The sequence below is a fragment of the Paramisgurnus dabryanus genome, chromosome 18, assembly GCF_030506205.2.
Source record: "Paramisgurnus dabryanus chromosome 18, PD_genome_1.1, whole genome shotgun sequence".
Lineage (NCBI taxonomy): Eukaryota > Metazoa > Chordata > Actinopteri > Cypriniformes > Cobitidae > Paramisgurnus > Paramisgurnus dabryanus.
This window is the reverse complement of record NC_133354.1, coordinates 2227044-2250149: the sequence shown is the minus strand read 5'-3', so window position 1 is coordinate 2250149 and position 23106 is coordinate 2227044. Positions and strand designations below refer to the sequence as shown.

The following is a 23106-nucleotide window of genomic DNA, read 5'->3' as shown; positions in this document are numbered from 1 at the left end:
CTTTTTTAATTTATAATTGAAATGCAAAATGTAGCTGACTACTGTGGCCTACATAATAAAGTAATTGTGCAGGTCAGATCATCAAAAAGTGCTTTAGGATAACAAAGCACAATTTCTGTATTATATTATATGCAGTTTTCATCAATTGTTTTTGCATGTGTTTATCTTTGTTAGAATATAAGTGGTTTTTTTTTACTTATTTTATGATGCTTGATGGAGTGACAAGATTCTGCAGTTGTAGACCCACATACTTAACACACTTGACTTGTGTAAGTGTGTGTACTGTTAAGAAACAATCTTCATAAGTGTTAGAAAATGTGCAGGTGAAGGACAGACAAGTTGAGAGAGACCACCATGTTTACACACACGCGCGCGCGCGCGCGCGCACGCACACACACACACACACACACACACACACACACACACACACACACACACACACACACATTAGGGTTGAGCAGCTATAAGAAATAATATTTTTTTAACAACAATCTTTGCCAATTAACTGATCTTATTTTTTAAGGGCACTTAAGTTGTAAAGTGTGTCTGTTTCTTCACTTTAATTCTAATCTTCTTGATTCGTGTTTAATTCTTAACCCTTGTCACCTTCTATCCAGGAATCATTTTAATTCAGCTACAGCTGAGTCATGACAGTGACAATCCCATGAAGGTCAAAGAGTACAAAGACTCTTGAATCTCTTTCTTTTTCTGTCTCTCTCTCTCGCTGTTCACTCTTTCAAATATAACATCAGGTGCAATGTTCAGGTCTCCTGTGAGTTAGGGGTAAAATGCGATGTTTTGACCTTGCCAGAGATTTGTCTTGGTGCACATAGCTTTTTTGTTGCGACGGCGTTGTTTATTAATGTCAGAACAAAACAAGCCTCTCACGTTCGTGGATTTTGATGGAAAGACAGTCACCACGTCATGGAGTGGAAACCATGCGCGCAGCACTGGAGGCCGTGAACGCGCAATTAAAGGGATAGTTAACCCAAAAATGTTTTTTCTCACCCCCATGTTGTTGTAAACCTGTATGAATTTCTTTTTTCTGATGAACACAAATGAAGATATTTTGATAAATGATGGTAAGCACACAGCTGATTGTAACCATTGACTTCCATAGTTGGAAAACAAATATTGTGATAAATGATGAAGAAGATATTTTGACAAATTATGGTATTTGACGATACCTATTGAATTCCATTGTATTTGTTTTTTCTACTATTAAAGTGGTTAAATCAGCTGTGTGCCAACCATCATTTAGGCTATCGAAATATCTTCTTTTGTATTCGTCCGAAAAAAATCATACAGGTTTAGAACAACATTAGGATAAGAAAATGATGACAGAATTTTCACTTTTGGGTGAACTATCCCTTTAAGGGCCATGCACAAATCATTTAGTTGTTGGATTGAGATCACACTTCCGTACTTTAAGTCCTGTTTTATTTTAAATTGGACCTGAACTGTTTTGAGTCATTTAATGTCTGGGGGCGTGGTTAATATGATGATATGGTAATATTGATAGGCTTCTTAGCATAATGCACTCACTTTTACTTTTCCCTTATCGTAAGGCTATTTGAGGATAAAATAATGGACGAAATAATTCTATAGCCTACAATATATCGTGATACAGTGATTCAAATATTGCATTATATCCAAATTACAGAAAACTCTATGAAATCATATAATGTACAATATTAAGTATTTAATGTTATCATATTGGGCACACTCTAAAAATGGTGCTAAATAAAAGCTTGTAACCATAGGGAACCATTTTTGGGCTTATAGCACCTCTGTAGAAACTGTAAGTGGTGCTAAAGCATGACTATAGTACCAATTATGGTTCAACATAACAAAATAATGCTACACAAGTTCTACATAGGTTCTGTTTAGCACAATAACAAGGGTTCCCCTATATGATTTAGCACATTTTTAAAAAAAGTTAATTTAAAAAAATATATATATAATATACTAATATAATATATTTTGTAAAAATTAAAAAGATGTACAAATATCCATATACAGAATAACAAAGAGCCAAGGTGTAATTTTTCTTATAGATAGTTATTCTGAGTGTTACCTTTTAAACTTTGGCTGAAGATTTGCAAGCCTAATTGAAACGATTGAAGTCTTGTTATCGCCAAATAAATGTGATTATTTAATAAAAATAGTGACATATGAAGTATATTGTTGTGCTGCTGTTTTGGCACTCACACTCTGATCTACACTTGTTTACACGAGTCTATTAATTAATATGCTAATGAGAAATTAAATGCACCTCGTCGCTTGTATTTATTGTGCACACACGTGTTCCATGTGTGGCTTTGATAAAGAATGAGAGAAATTGAAAGAGAAACGGAAAGAGAGAGAGAGATAGAGAGATCTTCAGCACCTCTGCGCGTTGTCTTAAATGCTCTTCATTGATTTGCGAGCACAATGGATGATGGGAAATGCGCCATATGGAGACACTCGTTCGTGAGCGTACCAGAATGACAGATTCTTAACAGACTGTGTGTTTTGTGTGCGTTAGGACAACAAATACTGATTGGTTTGCTAAAATATTGTTATAATGTTAAAAGGATAATACTCTGCAATGTGAAGTATGAAAACATGCCTTTCACAGCAATCTGTCTGTATAATAATTGGCAGGAGATTCAGAGGAAAACATGAAAGAAAAGCGACTTTCTTTAATAAATTTGCCGTTTAATGTTAAAATGGTTTGCACAAAGTGTGCATTATTTATTTATTTATTTATTTTTGCTCTGACGCGTCATCACGGCAAAAGCAAGATTCTGATTGAATTCCACTGCACTTCATATGTTAAGATTTTTTTTTTAAATAGATTTGATATTATTTGCATTTAATTTAATATAAAAAATCTACAAAAATAAGTGAAATAAAAATGTGCCGTATATGTGCAAGTCTGAGAGAGTATTTTATAGTCTTAGAGATGTAGGCTATCTTAATTTTCGATTTTAAGATATTTAATAATTTACACAGATTTTTACAACATTTCACAGAGATTGCAAGTAAGGCATTAAAATGTACTATGTTATTATAAAATTATTTTGAAATACCAAATTTAAAAATACAGTATGTTGGGCCAATCACAGTGAAATGGGATGTTTCTAAATGTTGGGCTGAAAATGAATGTGACTTGAATTTGATTTTGTTACCAAATTTCATATTGCAGTTGAAAAAAAAAAACTCCATAATATTTCGCAGTAGGCTATATGATCCATTGATATTCATCATCACCTTGCCTCCAACCCTTCGGTTTTTATTAATGTTTAATATGTTATATAAAACGATCAGCCAACAATAATCAATGAATTAGGAATGCTTAATTATTAAAATGCAATGACATGTACATTTAATTTAATTTAATTGCATTCCAATTATATATGATTTATAGGTAACAATAACTAATGCCTTGTTTTTATTAATTGTTTAATACACATTGCATTTCCGTTTTGAGTTGTATTGGTTTATTCAGAGGACAGAACTAGCTAATAATTGCATGAGAAACAGATGGTTAATTTGTGGAAAGCGAATGGAGAATTTTCCCATGTCCCTCCCAGTATGCTTAGTACCTGTTGATAGGCGCTTCTTCCTGTCGCTCATTGACTCTTTTGTGTAGTGAGAGTGTGCAGTGTGTGTGTGCGTGCATGTGTGTGAATATGAGGGCATGTCTGCAATGTGAACGCGCGAGGCCAAAACACTAAGTGCCGCTGCCCTCGCGGACATCACACTCGTTTTTACCGGGCTGGCGCGCGCACACACACACGCACTGAACCGGCGGTATCTTGCAGGTGTTGCGGATCCACAGAGTACCGACGAGACGCGTTTTGCGGGATTAAATTGCTACCGCAGAGAGCATCAGCACTGTACTACCGCAGAGAAACACAGGGTTACCCACAGGTAACAAATTCTCTTTACTTCAACAACTGAACTAATCCATCTTCATTCACATGCATTCATTTAATTTTTTATAACGAAATATTATTTTAAGCAAATGCACAACAGTAGTAATTTATAGTTTCACACTTTAACAGCTATTATATACTATTTTAAATTAAATAATACAAATATAGCCTGACAATTGTTGTATATCTAATGATGATGATGATTAGCCTTATTATTAGAAAATGTTTAATTGTTATTACTGTAATATTTACTGTACTTTATAAACATTTATTTTGCGACGTCTACCAGCTGGTTCGAGCTGACTGTACAATGACTGCAAATGCTTGTTGTTTAGTTTTATCAAAATCTTTAGATGTTTAAACACTTAAAATATTTTAGCGATGCAAAACTATAATATTTTATTATTTTATACTACATATTATTTATAAATTATTGGTAAATTGGTAAAAATATATATTTTTTAATTTAACCATTTTATGCATTTAACGCTTCTGTTTCCATTTTACATTGTGTCGAAATTTCAATGCAATTAATGCAATTAATTAGTAACACACAAATTGCATTAATACAAAGTGTGTTTGCAAGCAGCTGCACATTATTATAATGAAGTGAAAGTGTGACCTTGTTTTATGCGCATGTGTTTAGGAGGCGCTCGGCGGGGCGGGATGGACTACAGTTATGATACGGAACTGGAAGAGTTGTGTCCGGTGTGTGGGGATAAAGTTTCTGGCTATCATTATGGTTTATTAACCTGCGAGAGTTGCAAGGTATGAAATAAAAATATTATACAGCTCTAAACACTAAGATGGGCATTTCTAACTACTAGATAATGTGATAATGTATAATGATGAGAATTTCATTCAATAATGATGCAAGAATATTACAATAGATATGGCCTAAATATAGATGTTTCATTGAACAAATTTGTTTATTGTGTTCACATTGAAATGTCGTCCTCCTTATCTAAGTCCTCGTTTCATTATCCACATTTTAATCAAGCAATGCCCGTTTGTTATTTTTTCCTGGCCTTGATCAAGGTCTTCTATCTTGTTACAATGAAACAGATGGGGGGAAAGGGAAGTTAAATGAGAGCAGCTTATATTTGTAACGAAATTCACAATTTTCTATTCAGGGTTTCTTTAAGAGGACCGTGCAGAATAATAAACGTTACACGTGTGCGGAGAGCCAGGACTGTAAAATTGACAAAACCCAGAGGAAACGATGTCCATTCTGCCGCTTTCAGAAATGTCTCAACGTCGGGATGCGACTGGAGGGTGAGTGAAACATCTTCAGTGTCTTTTTAATCTAAAATAATTGATATTTACAGAGAACTGTATAAATGAAATTAATTATACGAGTATGCTATAAACTATAGTATCAATTTGAACTACAAAAATATTGGGAATAGTATAAAATTATAATAATTAGCCTATTATTGTTGATGAATTATTAATATTATTGTTTACTTTTGTATGAAAACCTTTAAGTTACCAATTCAATTAGGTTAAACTTAAATTATAAGATTTATTTATTAGTTGTTTCGTCCAGATTCTTCATCGTTGTGGCCGTTTTTTACTTTACATTTAGCATACAATTTTCATTATTATTTTAATTTTATTTTTATACATTTATTGAACAATATACAAATATTTGATTCGTATAAAGACTTAGCTTTTAACTTCATGACTTTCTCATCGAACAATTGGCTTGTTATGGTTTATTAGCCTACACTGTTCATTATAAAATCATATTTCAGAAATCGTTAACTAGTAATTACATTGGCTATAGAACCTTTTCCTATTTTAAAGCATGATATTGAGTTTAAAATTTAATTGAAGCTTTTTGAATAGTTACAAAGAATAGAGACATGGCAAGAAAGAAAAAAATAACAACGAAAAAATCTTCAGCGCTTTTTGCAAGGTCACTATTATTTGCAGGCACCTTTGCGCTCAATGCGCTTTGCTTTTTGGATCAAGGTTAAGTATTCATTTAAGAACAGTGCTATTTTTAATCAGTCAGACTGCGGTGGTATTTTAACTAGTTCGTGAGTTAATAGAAGGACACATTTTAGAGAGCCTAAACTGACGAGAAACTTTATCACTTTTTTCTGTTTGTTGAAGATGATTTACTTTTCATTGCAGGGAAATCATGGTGATCTTCATGCTTTGAATCTTAAATAATTGTATTTGTCATTTTATTAATTTGAATACAAATAATTTGCTTTTATTATTATTATTATAAAGATTATGAATTCTTTAAAAAAAATCGTAGCGATGCCATAGAATAACATTTTAAATCAGAAGTTTATAAAAGATCGGTTTCTTTCTTTTATACTTTTCACCACAAACAACCTTTTGTAAAACACAAAGATTCCCAATATTACACAGCCCAGTCCAAAGACAATTTTTGGAACCTGGAGTGTACTTTTTCAGTAAAATATAATGAAAATTAATATTAATTCTAATATGTGATGTGATATTCACTACTATAATGAATTTTTTCTGGATTTTAATCACAGCTGTGCGCGCGGACAGAATGCGAGGAGGGCGCAACAAATTCGGTCCGATGTACAAACGCGACCGGGCATTAAAGCAACAGAAGAAGGCGCTCATTCGAGCCAGTGGCCTAAAGCTGGAGGCCACGCCCCCTTTACTCTCATCACCCCAGACCGACTACAACTTTAACACAACTATACCTGTCCCGGCTCTAAAAAACAGCCACCCAAACATTGGCACCGCTGTGGCCCCTGCCGATTATGAACACAGTCTGTATGCATCAAGCTCGCTAAGTTTGTCCGTCCCAATTCCTGCTCATACCCCACTGCCAGCACAGTACCCGTACCAGGCCCTGCCCGGCCGTGCCATCAAGTCCGAGTACCCTGACCACTACACAAGTTCAGAGCATTACACGAGCGCCAGCTCCCCAGAATCCATGCCAGGGTACACGTACGTCGACCAGACACAGGTGTCCACCAGTCCTCCGCTGCCCACACCGGGCCTGGCGGTGCCGGCGCTGGTTCTGGAGTTTGTTCAGTGTGAACAGGATGAGCTACAGGTGCAAAGCAAGATAAGCGCCCACCTGGCACACCTGCAGCAGGAACAGAACCCTCGGGGCACTGTAGCCAATCAGGAACAGAACGCGCGGCACGCAGCCAAACCAGAAAGGCTCACCACCTTTGGTCTAATGTGCCACATGGCCGATCAGACGCTCTTCTCCATTGTGGAGTGGGCACGGAGCTGCTTCTTCTTTAAGGAGCTCAAGGTAAGCAATGTGAAATAATTTGTGAAAAAAGATTGGATAATTGGATAAGGAAGTGGATTTTTTGTGTGTGTGTGTGTGTGTACAAACAATGTGTGTGTGCACAGTGTGGATACAGTTGGCATGATGAAATGATACTGACATGGATGAGCACAGTATGTGTGTGTGTTTCAGATAAACAAATGCAGCCTGCTGTGTTTGCACAGGCCTAGTGTCTCATTCATAATGGCTTTAGCATGTGAAAAGTGATGTTTCATCTGCAACAATCATCAGGTGTATTCACTAAAAGTATTCTTGTACCTTCTGATGCATAATAGTAAAGATGAGTCATTAATGTGTGGTTTCGTAATAACATGGGGTGTAAATATCCAGAAATATCGGATTTGGTTTGACGGTGTGTGCTGCTGTTGATGTCAAAGACAAAAATTAGGAAGAGTGATGATGATAATAGACACTATTTGGTGTGATCTGTACACATTAGCGGGCAAGATCTAGTATGCATGCTTCAATGGCTTTATGCTTTCAGCTAAACCCATCCAAAACTTTTTATTTTTTATATTAATTTTTGCTCATGCATACTAGATTTTTAGTGGTAGAAAATGAGGTTCACTGAAAAATTATGTAAGATTGCTGAATTTATCATCTGCCAATTAAAAACATTTATTTGTAGCATGACTGGTCTAGCTGCGTTGTCACAATGTAAATTTTTTTAGTAGCTTACTCTTTGTATAATTCAGGGCTCCAGACTGCCCCAACTGGTGGCATTTTGCCCCTAAAATTTGATAGTGTGCCACTGAATTTTACATCCAGTCGCACATGTGCAACCAGTAAATTTTACCTTTTTTTCCAAAAGTGCACAATAAAATGTGACACTGAATTTGAAACAGCACATTGTAATTTCTGCATCTATCATTAAAATATTTATTAGTAATACAGTGGAAATTAGTAGAAATGTGAAAATATGGTTAGCATGTTGATTTACGGTGTGCCCCTAAATTTTCTGGTTGCGCCCCTAAAACTTTCAGTTGGGGGCCACTGTGCTCCTAGTGAAAAAAGTTAGTTTGGAGCCCTGTAATTGCCGAAGATCAGGATGAGAATTTTTTTGGCACGTTTTCCAATACCAAGTATTTATTTTGCTAGAATATACATGGGTGAACTTTAGGTTCATCAACCTTTAATAAATAACAATAGTGTCATATAATCGCGAGCGCAGTATATATTTTGTCCATTATAACCCCACGGCATTGAAGGGTCTTTAAATAAAGCACTCGAGTTTTGGTGGTACTGGAGAGGTCTTTAAATAAACTCCTGAGTGCCTGTTGTCTTTAAGGAAATTGAGGATACAGTCCTGTCTTTTGTCCATTCTTAACTCTCTCTAGTTTTTCCAAACAATGCTGACAATGCAACACTCATACAATAATCTATTACTGTATTTGAAAACACATACACACATTTTACCATTACAAATTTGCACACATCCACACTGACAAATGGAGTCAAACACACACAGCATGAAAAACAATAGGAAGGCCGAAGTAAAATCTGAATTATTATTATTAGAGCCCAAAAGACCGGATAAAGAAGGAAGGACATATACATAGAAGTAGTTTGTATTTCCAAATTGTTTTGTTAACAAGGCAACTGTCTCTTACAGCAGAGAGTTTCATCCTCTAGAAAAAGAGTGAATCTGCTTGATATTAAAAATCGAGTGACCCTTCAGGCCCAACATGTGTGCGTGTGTCTGTAAGGGAGGTTCAGCGGCAACATTCCACTTCTGATAAGAGCAAAATGGGATCTCTACACTTTTGCTATGTTCAGTCTAGAAAGTTTTACTTATTCAACAAGTCTCACTCATTTTGAGACATCAGTTTATAGTTCGGTTTGACAGTGTAATATCGCAAAAAGGCTTTATCTTTCCTCAAACAATTAGCTTATAAGAACCTTAAATGTTACAATATGAATCTTTGAAGAACTTTTATTTTTAGGAGTGTTGATATTTCTGGTATACTGTACATATTAGAGAGAGCAATAGATGTAAAAGAATATTTAATATGAATTAAATATGCATACACTGTAAAAAAAAATCCGTAGAAATTGCAGCTGGGTTGCCGGTAACTTACCGTAGATTTAAATTTATGTTTTTTACTGGCAACATTTTGTTCAAAGTTAAATGAACATTAAACATTTACAAGTCTTTGTCTTTACAGAGTAAAACTAAAAAACAGCATCAAGCAAAGCATTCTGGGAAACAAAATCTGAAGCAAAAAACAGAAAAAGGTTGATGATGATTTCTCGTTCCCAGAATGCTTTTCATGAGGCTGTTATTGTATAGTTTTATTCTGTAAAGATAAAGACTTGTTAATATTTAAAATTTATTTAACTTTGAACAAACTCTTGCCAGTAAATAACATGAATGTAAATCTACGGTAAATTACCGGCAACCCAGCTGCAATTACATTGTAATTTCTATGGATTTTTTTTACAGTGTACCAAGATCATCATAAAATCTTCTTTTCGTGACATATATCCATGTGAAACTGCTTCTGAAACAAAAGAAAAAGGAAGGGTTCACTGGTCTCTCAATGTTATGAATCAACACTATATATAAGATATTTTATATTTCACGAGTTCGCATTAAAGAGACACTCCACTTTAAAAAAAAAAATGCTAATTTTCCAGCTCCTCTATATGATTTTTACTGTTTTGGAATCCGTTCAGACGATCTCCAGGTCTGGCGCAACCACTTTTAGCTTAGCACAATCCAATGAATCTGATTAGACCATTAGCATCGTGCTAAAAAATAACCAAAGAGTTTCAATATTTTTCCTATTTAAAACTTGACTCTTCTGTAGTTACATCGTGTACTAAGACTGACAGAAAATTAAAGTTGCGATTTTCTAGGCAGATATGGACTATACTCTCATTCTGGCGTAATAATCAAGGACTTTGCTGCTGTAACATGGCTGCAGGAGGCGCAATGATATTACGCACTGGCCAAAAATAGTCCCCTGCTATTGAAAGTTACGAAGGGGACTTAGTACACTGTACTAAAAACAAAGTATTACCAAGGTTATTTGTAAAAATAAAAACTACCATAGTACAGCAGTTTTTAAAGACTAATAAAGCAGTAGTGGATGTTTAGAGGATGCTACAGTGTTTGCTTAAACTTTCAGCACATCCTCTCTCTATGCTGATGGACAGTTTCCACCTCACACTTTTACCTGGCCAGGTGTGCTCATACACCGATAGACACCCGCACATATTCCGGATGTAAACTGTTAGTTTATTTACCCTCTGAAGACAAATATATTCAGTAAACAGTACCGCACACTCGCCGTCACAACCATGTTTGAGCTGAAAGGTGTTTCAATGGGTTGAGTGGATCAGTCGACTTTCTGTGTGTATTAGGAAATGCAATTTAAAAGGATGCTGTGATATATAGCGTTCTGCCATATTGTGTCATACAGTAGGGTGGTCCTTATAATGGGTAACTCTCACCCCTTAAATGTGTTAGGATATCAATAAAAACACACTGTGCAAAATGTAGAATTGTTCCTACAATATGTAGAGGATGCTCAAAGCCTTTGAATATTTTCAAAATCACATATTTTTGCAAAAACTGTACCATTTTAAAACGCACAACGCACATAAAACTTGCTTCTTGGAGGGTAACTTTGTTCCAGTTATTTCAGTCTCTTCTGATCCGAGTTGCTTCATATTGCTTCAGCCATTGTCTCAGTGTATATTGTCTGTTGTGCTTCATTCACATTGAAGTTTTTTGCTTTGAAAGACATATCACAACTAAAACTTCAGTTTTAATTGCATGGAGCATGGTCAAATAAGTCCATTGCTGCCATAAGTAGCTATATATTATAAAACAATTATACATGCTAGCACAAAGTATCACATAATACATGAATTGTTAAACTTCAAATGCTTTGGGCAACCTCTAAATATGAGTTAATACAAAAAAATATTCAAACATATTGGTGGGGTGAGAGCATGAACTTTTAAAAGTTGAAAAATAAAGACCACTCTACTATATGGTCTTTATGTGGTTTGTTATAGTTCAGCAAAAAAATGAATGCTTACATATCAAACTTCATCTGACTTTTTCTTTGGGATTCAAAACTAGAGATCATTTTAGCTGAGTTTTCACAGGCAGGGTTACATAAAATGAATATTTGATTTGATACGGTGGCAGTACATCATGACTTGTTTTACCTAGCCAAAACTTAACTATGTATTGTATCTAATACAATTAACATGTTAAAATCTACCCAAATAGTATACATGATCTCATTTTGTGTTTCTTGGGGAAGATAACAGGGCAGCCCCCCACCGAAAAGAATAAAACAGTCCAATTGTTCCCCAATGTTTGATTTTTTTTTTTAAATATACATACATATAGCCTTCAATGATTGGTTCCCACCCAATGTATAAGAGGTTGTTATGGCCTTGGTAGATAATCAGGTTTGGATGCATTTGAGGTCATTTTTTTAATGATTTCCGTTCCATTTATATTTACTGCATTCAAAATTGAACCAAGTTCCTGTAGTTGTGAAATACAGACTGGAACGTACCGAGATAGAGATAGCTAGAAAAATAAAGGCTACGTTGTGGAAGTCTGGGGCAGCAAGCATTATCACCGATAAACCGAGGGTTACAAAACATATTTGTAACCATTTGTAGCTTTCAGGTGCAGACGTGAATGTGTGCGATTTCAGAGTCAACAGCTATTGCTGAGAAATGGACAAGGGTCTTGTTTTACTCATAATCTTTTCAGAGCAAGGATTTTTCTCTGACACATATAATAGCATGCAGTGGGGTGTCGAGGGTATATGACACACTCCAAAAGCAGCCTCATACGGTACTTACCTTGAGCCAGCGAGGACAAACTGAAAGACTGCAACCGTAGTACATCCAAAAATTGAAAAATTGGAGATTGTACCAAGTGCAACAATCTTGCACTTTTATTTTAATACGTATGATTACATTCATGTCAACAATCTTAGGTGTACAATTCACTCTAAAACATGCTGGGTTACTTTCAGCCCAACTTTGGGTAAAAAAAGGAATGAACACAACTCGATGGGTTGTTTTAACCCATTGTTGGGTCAAATTTAAACCTCTTTTTTTTGGTTTATTTTCACCCATAAGCTGGGCTTGTCCCTTTTTGTCCAAATTGGTGATTTAAAGTGCTTTTTTAAACATAAGCTTAGCAATTTAAAATGTATGATGACAATTTGTAATTGTATAGACTAATGACCACAAAGCAGATTGTTAAAAAAATCTTACATTTTTGGTTATTGCATGGTTATTGCATGTTAACAAATGATATTTAAATGTCAGAAACAATATTTAGTAGAGATGCACAGATTTATTTTCCCGTATTATGTATATCCGATTATTTGGAATGACATCTTATGTTGATAAATACCGATAGTTTTGCTTTTTACTTCTCGTTTTAAATTATTATGTAATGAAATCCTAAAAGTGCAAAGCGTACAAACTGATAATCTGTCGTCATTTTGACCCAATTCAAAATATTCACACACCATGACCATGAGTTGATGCGACCACCCCTTTTGATCGCCCTGATGATCAGCTTGTGTCCCACTAAACACCGCCAATGTGAAAAAGTGCTTTTATCTGCCGACATTGATTATTGGCCAATATATATTGGTGCATCCCTAATATTTTAAGACCCACTCATATCCAGGATGAAAGCTAAGGGTAAACAACGTCATTGGGATCACTTCAAATTTAAAGGGGACAGAGAATAAAAAACATGTTTACCTTGTCTTTGTTGAATAATGGTAGTCTACCCGCATTCACGAACATACAAAAAGTGCTAGACATGCTAAACATCTCAGTCTCATAGAAATTCTTCTTTTAGAAACGGCCCAATCTGAAAAACTGATGCTTATGACATCACAGGCATCTAACTGCCCCTCCACTTTAAAATAATTGGCTACATTTTTTGAGTGGCAGCAAAGTCAGCCAATCAGTAATGAGATTGCAAGTTAAGCCAGTAGGGGGAGCCAAATAGGTGCAAAACCACTTGTTTAAAATCCCCCACCCTAATAGAGCTATCTGAGAGAGGTTTTTAAGAAGCTTCTAAGGCATTACAGATCCAAACAAAAAATGTTGTCTACATGTCACATCACAGAACAAGGATAAATACCCCGTTCAGTCATTCTATGTCAGCTTAAAAATGCTCACAAATCTCAATGCAGATGTAAAAGTGCAGCGAGTGTCCATTGTTGTGGATGTTGATGTATACATTTTTATAGTTACCTTTATAGTTATTGTTTTTGGTGTGAACCTGGCATTTTTTTTTATGATTTAATGTTTTAGTAAAACAGTTTGCTATATTTCATTTAACAGCATTTGCATTGCAGATAGATTATCTTTTTATTTTGCATGGCTTGTCCCCAATGTTTGATATTGTGTGAATTCAGAATTCAATCTTTCCGTCTTACGGGCACGTTGTGTATATGCGTATCTACAATATCACACAGACTCCAGCTTCCATCACTGTGTGCGGAATGTGCCGTCATGGCAACAGGAATGTCATAAAGGAAGTGATGGAGCCAGCATTCCATTCTATGTGCTTTTAAAAACGCAGAGTACATCTATCCTAAAACGAACCGTACAGGTCTGGAAAGCTCATATACAAAAGTGAAATGAAAATGACCTTTGCAGAATTATATCATCCATATATTTTTGGACAATTTCAATTCATTATACCTGCTAAATTGGGCCCTGAATAAGTACAATAGCTGCCCCATATTGAGGATTGAAAACTTGTCGCTCTACCGGAGTGGTTTCTTTTAATAATTTGCACATGTGTGTGTGTACATGGCACACTGGTATATTCATACTGTAGGGCACCATACAGGAAATTAGTGTATGTTGTATTATTCTTAATGTATGTGTACACAAAAGAATATCTAAGAAAGTAAATCATGAGATCTCAAAAATTTCCTTCTAGACATAAAAAAGAAAAAAAATTCTAATTATTTCTAATTTGTCGTCTCTCCAAAAGAGATCTTAACAGTGTGACCCTGTATTTAATTTTTGCCATTACTGGTATCTACAATCAAATATTTAAATACACACACACACACACACACACACACACACACACACACACACACACACACACACACTACATTTCTCATCATGTTCTTTTAAGACCAAATTATCTGAGCTATGCTCAACTACAATTATTATATGTGACCCTACCTGTGAAATGATGAGATTATTTGGGAGCATTAAAGTTTGATTTTAATCAGAGTTCACGTTCATTTCATACTTTATACACAACCTTATTAAAGATATCAAGGTTATATTTTCACAGAATTTACAATGATGTATATAAACGTAAGCTGAGTTTTCATAGGCAGGGTCACATATAACTCAATGCTCTTACATTGTATCAACAAATTGTTTCTTTTTATCTCTCCTAAGGAGAAACAATTGAGACAAAATGAATCATTAGGTTTAAAAGACCTAATCTGTTTACGTGTATGTACATATTGTATATTTAAATAAGTAAATACGTTTTTTTGTAAATAATCCTTCTGCAGGTAGGAGATCAGATGAAGTTGCTCCACAATTGTTGGAGTGAACTTCTCGTGCTGGATTACATCGCCAGACAATTGCATCATGGGAAAGCGGACAGTGTACTTCTCATTACGGGACAAGAGGTAATGCATGCATATTATCAAACCAGTATGTGACCCTACCAGTGAAACCCAGCCACTACCAGCTTTTCTACATTAAACCATCCTACATAATGTAAAGGACATTCTGTGAAAATATAATCTTGATCAGTGGCGGCCGGTGACTTCTTTTTCGTGGGTGCACAATGAGAAGCTCTTCAGAACATGTATTTAGCCTGTCATGTGGCTCGTCATGTCAAAATATGTGTCTGCTGCAGATGCCTCAAAGGGGTTTTTGATAAAAGAGATTCTCACGTTTGCCAGATACTCGCTTAATCTCATGTGTAATCCGAGTTTAGTGTTAAATTAGTGTCTTGCAAGTATTTTGTGAATGTGAGCGTCTCTTTTATCATAAACCCTTGACGCGTGTGTGCAACAGGCACTTATTATGAAATGATAATAAGTGCCATGTTGCGCATGGTTTACATGACGCAACAAACTTATATTTTGACATGACGCATGATGCATATGGTTCACATGATGCACCGAACACATATTTTGACATGATGCATGATGCACATGGTTCACATGATGCACCGAACACATATTTTGACATGATGCATGATGCACATGGTTCACATGACGCAACAAACTTATATTTTGACATGACGCATGATGCACATGGTTCACATGACGCACAGAACACATATTTTGACATGATGCATGATGCACATGGTTCACATGACGCACCGAACACATATTTTGACATGATGCATGATGCACATGGTTTACATGACGCACATAACACATATTTTGACATGATGCATGATGCACATGGTTCACATGACGCACCGAACACATATTTTGACATGGCGCATAATGCACATGGTTCACATGACGCACCGAACACATATTTTGACATGCCGCATAATGCACATGGTTCACATGACACTCCGAACACATATTTTGACATGACAAGCAACACACATGATAGACCGAACACATGTTTTGACATGACACATGATGAACATGGTTCACTTGACGCACCGAACACATATTTTGACATGATGCATGATGCACATGGTTTACATGACGCACCGAACACATATTTTGAGATGACGCATAATGCACATGGTTTACATGACGCACCGAACAGAACACATATTTTGACATGATGCATGATTCACATGGTTCACATGACGGACCGAACACATATTTTGACATGACGAGCAACACACATGATAGACTGAACACATGTTTTGACATGACGAGCAACACACATGATGGACTGAACACGTTGTGACATGACGCAAGTTGAACATGGTTCACATGACGCACCGAACACATATTTTGACATGACGCATAATGCACATGGTTTACATGATGCACCGAACACATATTTTGACATGGCGCATAATGCACATGGTTCACATGACACTCCGAACACATATTTTGACATGACATGCAACACACATGATAGACCGAACACATATTTTGACATGGCGCATAATGCACATGGTTCACATGACACTCCGAACACATATTTTGACATGGCGCATAATGCACATGGTTTACATGACGCACCGAACACATATTTTGACATGGCGCATAATGCACATGGTTCACATGACACTCCGAACACATATTTTGACATGACATGCAACACACATGATAGACCGAACACATATTTTGACATGGCGCATAATGCACATGGTTCACATGACACTCCGAACACATATTTTGACAAGGCGCATAATGCACATGGTTTACATGACGCACCGAACACATATTTTGACATGGCGCATAATGCACATGGTTCACATGACACTCCGAACACATATTTTGACATGACATGCAACACACATGATAGACCGAACACATATTTTGACATGACGCATAATGCACATGGTTCACCTGATGCACTGAACACATACTTTGACATGATGCATGATGCACATGGTTTACATGACGCACCGAACACATATTTTGAGATGATGCATGATGCACATGGTTTTCATGACGCACCGAACACATATTTTGACATGATGCATGATTCACATGGTTCACATGACGGACCGAACACATATTTTGACATGACGAGCAACACACATGATAGACTGAACACATGTTTTGACATGACGAGCAACACACATGATGGACTGAACACGTTGTGACATGACGCAAGTTGAACATGGTTCACATGACGCACCGAACACATATTTTGACATGGCGCATAATGCACATGGTTTACATGACGCACCGAACACATATTTTGACATGGCGCATAATGCACATGGTTTACATGACGCACCGAACACATATTTTGACATGGCGCATAATGCACATGGTTTACATGACGCACCGAACACATATTTTGACATGGCGCATAATGCACATGGTTCACATGACACTCCGAACACATATTTTGACATGACAAGCAACACACATGATAGACCGAACACATGTTTTGACATGACACATGATGAACACATATTTTGACATGATGCTTGATGCACATGGTTCACATGACGCACCGAACACATATTTTGACATGATGCATGATGCACATGGTTTACATGACGCACATAACACATATTTTGACATGATGCATGATGCACATGGTTCACATGACGCACCGAACACATATTTTGACATGGCGCATAATGCACATGGTTCACATGACGCACCGAACACATATTTTGACATGCCGCATAATGCACATGGTTCACATGACACTCCGAACACATATTTTGACATGACAAGCAACACACATGATAGACCGAACACATGTTTTGACATGACACATGATGAACATGGTTCACTTGACGCACCGAACACATATTTTGACATGATGCATGATGCACATGGTTTACATGACGCACCGAACACATATTTTGAGATGACGCATAATGCACATGGTTTACATGACGCACCGAACAGAACACATATTTTGACATGATGCATGATTCACATGGTTCACATGACGGACCGAACACATATTTTGACATGACGAGCAACACACATGATAGACTGAACACATGTTTTGACATGACGAGCAACACACATGATGGACTGAACACGTTGTGACATGACGCAAGTTGAACATGGTTCACATGACGCACCGAACACATATTTTGACATGACGCATAATGCACATGGTTTACATGATGCACCGAACACATATTTTGACATGGCGCATAATGCACATGGTTCACATGACACTCCGAACACATATTTTGACATGACATGCAACACACATGATAGACCGAACACATATTTTGACATGGCGCATAATGCACATGGTTCACATGACACTCCGAACACATATTTTGACATGGCGCATAATGCACATGGTTTACATGACGCACCGAACACATATTTTGACATGGCGCATAATGCACATGGTTCACATGACACTCCGAACACATATTTTGACATGACATGCAACACACATGATAGACCGAACACATATTTTGACATGGCGCATAATGCACATGGTTCACATGACACTCCGAACACATATTTTGACAAGGCGCATAATGCACATGGTTTACATGACGCACCGAACACATATTTTGACATGGCGCATAATGCACATGGTTCACATGACACTCCGAACACATATTTTGACATGACATGCAACACACATGATAGACCGAACACATATTTTGACATGACGCATAATGCACATGGTTCACCTGATGCACTGAACACATACTTTGACATGATGCATGATGCACATGGTTTACATGACGCACCGAACACATATTTTGAGATGATGCATGATGCACATGGTTTTCATGACGCACCGAACACATATTTTGACATGATGCATGATTCACATGGTTCACATGACGGACCGAACACATATTTTGACATGACGAGCAACACACATGATAGACTGAACACATGTTTTGACATGACGAGCAACACACATGATGGACTGAACACGTTGTGACATGACGCAAGTTGAACATGGTTCACATGACGCACCGAACACATATTTTGACATGGCGCATAATGCACATGGTTTACATGACGCACCGAACACATATTTTGACATGGCGCATAATGCACATGGTTTACATGACGCACCGAACACATATTTTGACATGGCGCATAATGCACATGGTTTACATGACGCACCGAACACATATTTTGACATGGCGCATAATGCACATGGTTCACATGACACTCCGAACACATATTTTGACATGACAAGCAACACACATGATAGACCGAACACATGTTTTGACATGACACATGATGAACACATATTTTGACATGAGGCATAATGCACATGGTTCACCTGACGCACCGAACACATATTTTGACAAAATGCATGATGCACATGGTTCACACGATACACCAAACACATATGTTGACTTGACGAGCAACACACATGATACATCGAACACGTTTTGACATGACGCATGATGAACATTGTTCATGCAAAGAACACATATTTTGACATGATGCACATGGTTCAAATGACACAACAAACACATATTTTGACATGACGAGCAACACACGACACTCCGAACACATATTTTGCATTCGAGCCCCTTGGAAGAGAAGTCACCGGCTGTCACTGATCTTGATATCTTACTGAGTAAGATCATGTCAAAAATTGAAATCATTGAGTAAAATCAAACTTTGATGCTTCTAATCTCATAATTACATGCATTTAATATTAAGTAAATCCATTAATATGTTTTAGGTTGAGCTTGCGTCTGTATTGGCCCAGGCAGGGGTAACTTTGAGTGGAATGATACAGAGAGGTCAAGACCTTGTGCACCGTCTACAAGAACTTCAGCTTGACCGCAGAGAAACGGCCTGTCTCAAATACCTAATCCTCTTTAACCCTGGTAAGACAAACGCACAATCGCTCGATCACACATACAATTCAATGAAATCTTCAAACACAGAGATAATATTCTGTGAAAAATAAGAGGACTTGGTGACAAGGAATGTGGTTTTTAAGAAAAAGTTATAAAATTTTCATTAAGCACTTTGAAGACTTTGGAATTACATTCCACCTGTGAATCGTTGACTGTAAGACCAGGAATGTGCAATAAGAAAGTACATAAGGTCAATTTTTGCTGTTTAGCATCCATGAATGATCCGTGTGGCATTGCGTTGCGAATCTAGTAAGCCCACATGCGAGTCTTTCATTGATAAAGAGTAAAAAGAGTTTCATTTAAAGATTTAATGAAATACTGTGCTTTTAATCTTCTGTCAAAAAGGTTGTGCCCTACAAGGCTTGGTAAGGTCTTAAACCGTATTGCTTACCAAAGTTTTTACCAATTGTCAGATTGGCATGATTTCCCAAGAAGCCTAAACCATTTTTTATCTAAACGTTTTTAAAATAAGTTCAGAAGTGGTGTTTTAATGTTTTTTTTTAACTAATTTTAAAGGCCAAATAACTTCCCGTTAATAAGTAAGAGGTGGGAATATCCACGTACGTCTCTTTCTATCCTGTCTGCCGGTTGCTGATCACGTTTTAATAGCTGAATATAAAAGACATTTTCATAGCTTGCACGATGACGCCCGTCACCCCGTCCCCCGCGTCTTATTGAACGTATCTATGTTTCCCTCGCGCGGTTTGACCGAGGCTAATTAACTTTTTAAAAGCTGAATATTGCATTGATTTCCAGCCTCGCTAACGAGGACGTAGCTGCATTTGCTATTTGTTCCCGATTTGCTCTGAGTGGCAGCGGGTTTTGTGTGGCGCGGGTCGTGCGGTAACTGGGTAATGGGCTTAATTAAAATGAAAGCAGTCTGAATCGCTCTTGTTTACAAAGGCAGGGAGTCGGACCCCGTATCCGCACACGCGCGAGACTCCGGCTCAATGGGAGTTTAATGGATTGACCCCATATTGGTTCGTGCTGCCGTGGTCCTCTTTTTCAGCTTCGGAAGAAAATGTCCCTTTATTGTTCGCATTCCCTTAAGTGAAAACAATTTAGAGCTAGCGGCTGCCAACAAAAGCTGCTTTTCATTATAAGAGCGCCTGAGGGCCTCAGCCGCTCTGTGTGTGTGTGCGTACGTAGGTGCTTGAAAACCCATTTTCCACTCATACCGCCTCTATCAATTCTCTCTCTCTCTTTGCAGATGTGAAACTGTTGGAGAACCAGCCTTACGTGGAAAGCGTGTACGAGCAGGTGAATGCAGCGCTGCTGGAGTACACGCTCTGCGTTTATCCGCAGTTTCCGGACAGGTTCAGTCAGATTCTCCTGCGCCTTCCCGAGCTCAGAGCGTTGAGCGCGCAGGCCGAAGATTACCTGTGTTACAAGCACCTGAGCGGCGAGGTGCCGTGCAACAACCTCCTCATTGAAATGCTGCATGCCAAGAGAACCTGCATCTGATTCCTTCACTGAAGATACCATCATTGCAGTCTGTTTTCGACTAGGTGTGTGAGGGATCATCTCTCGCGTGCAGAAAAACCTCATCAACCATGCCACTGTGTTCACGAGAGATAGAGAAAGCGTAGGAAAGAAGATATTAAGAAAGAGTAAATTTTAATGTGCTTCCCTCGCATTACACACATGCACGCACACACAAACTCGCACGCTAATGCATTTTGGGCCCATACCATGCTGACTGGATCTCACATGCTATACACCCAAAATGAAAATCACCCCTTAATTTACACACTTTAGTGACATCCTAGGTGTATCTGACTTTCTTCTTTCAGCTAAACACAAATCAGAGTTAAATTAAAGGTGCACTGTGTAACTTTTAGAAAGATCTCTTGACAGAAATAAAATATAATATACATAACTATATTTTCAGTGGTTTATAAAGACCTTACATTTTGAACCGTTATGTTTTTATTACGTTAGAATGAACCGTTTTTATCTACATACACCACAGGTCCTATTTCTAAAGTAGCCCTAAATTGTTATTTAGAGTGCATTTTTCACTACGTTGTCTCAGACGATGACGTGTTTGTCCTGTGGTCACTATCGTAGCTTTTTTATACATTTTGAAAGGGAGGGGTGAGCTGTAAACTGAGCCATTGGTTGCAATTCACAGTCTCACCACTAGATGCTGCTAAAAATCTACACACTGCACCTTTAATAAAATCTTGGCTCTTCCTAGCTTCATAATGGCATTAGTGGCTGTTTTTGGCCTTTCCTAGAAACCCTCATGACTCTGATGGGTTAATTTCTTCTGAATGTAAGCGAAACTATATGTTTGTAAGAGAAAACGATTTGTATTTTGAGCGTATTTAGCGATCGATACACCATGTTGATATGTAAACACATTTAGATCAAAATTACCTGCACGCGTTCTCGTGCGTGTCATGACTGTGTTTCGTCATGACGCATATGACGATTACAATCGTGACTAGGATAACGACATGAAGTCCGCACTATTTTTGGGTAAGTTATGGAGTAATTTTCAATTTTTTGTCCAACTATTGTTTTCAATAAAAATATCCAAAAATTCTTAAATTAAGTTGTTTTTTCTTGATGAGCAAAACAACCCAAGAAAATAAATCTGTTTTTTGCTTGTTTTATGCACCAAATCACTTAAATTTGATCTTTTTGGTCTTAAGACTAGACTTATTTTCTTGGGTTGTTTTGCTCATCAAGAAAAAGCATCTTAATTTAATATTTTTATTGAAAACAAGACAAAAATACTAAGAATTTTTCATAATTTTTTGCAGTGTAGAAGAACCATTTTAATCCCCAAATCACCTTAGAGTCAAAGGTTCTTAAAATAGGTTCTTAAAGGGTTCTACAAAGAGCCTTTTTATGCCACAGAAGAGAAATTTGTAAAAATAGGAACTTTTATTTTTAAAGTGGGTGTGCACACCAAGGCACTTACGTCGGCCGCCAGCATATATTTTCAATTGATTCCAATGTAGTGCCATTAAAAATGCCAGCAGCTGGCGGGGTTTTGTCCGCAATAAGTGCCGGCACTCAGCTGTTTTTCCGTGTTCAGCGCTGAAAAATGTTTAAATTTGGGTGAAACGTTCAGCTCGTCAATATCACTTCTCACTCGGCCATCCAATCACCGTGGAGGAGGGGCAGGACAAATATCAACAACCAACCGATGTATCGTTCAATGTTAAACAAAGCAGGAGTATATTAGCAACCAAAGCTCTCAGCTCTCGGCTGAAAAAAGCTGGCAAAACGCTGCGTTTAAATGCTTTGGTGTAGACGTGCCCCCTTAGAATTGGTGGCTAAAGCATAATTAAGTTAGCCTAAATATTTAAACATTGAACGTGCACAGCGCAGGGAATATC

At 37.2% G+C, this 23106-nt stretch overlaps 1 protein-coding gene across 1 annotated transcript; it reads left to right on the top strand.

Annotated features, from left to right (window-relative positions):
* The first annotated feature begins 3754 nt into the window (after positions 1-3754).
* On the top strand, positions 3755-22236 carry nr5a1b (nuclear receptor subfamily 5, group A, member 1b). The gene is made up of 7 exons (XM_065243929.1): positions 3755-3918; positions 4570-4691; positions 5057-5198; positions 6443-7185; positions 14778-14897; positions 19573-19720; positions 20964-22236. Exons 2-7 carry the CDS (start codon positions 4590-4592, stop codon positions 21215-21217), a joined length of 1509 nt encoding a protein of 502 aa, XP_065100001.1. The 5' UTR covers positions 3755-3918; positions 4570-4589; the 3' UTR covers positions 21218-22236.
* Positions 22237-23106: the final 870 nt, after the last annotated feature.

Bases quoted from the DNA above. Each gene is read 5' to 3' on its own strand.
- nr5a1b (XM_065243929.1), top strand. From the start codon at position 4,590: ATGGACTACAGTTATGATACGGAACTGGAAGAGTTGTGTCCGGTGTGT. The intron at 5,199-6,442 runs GTGAGTGAAACA...TTTTAATCACAG, and splicing joins CGTCGGGATGCGACTGGAGG to CTGTGCGCGCGGACAGAATG. The intron at 7,186-14,777 runs GTAAGCAATGTG...ATCCTTCTGCAG, and splicing joins TCTTCTTTAAGGAGCTCAAG to GTAGGAGATCAGATGAAGTT.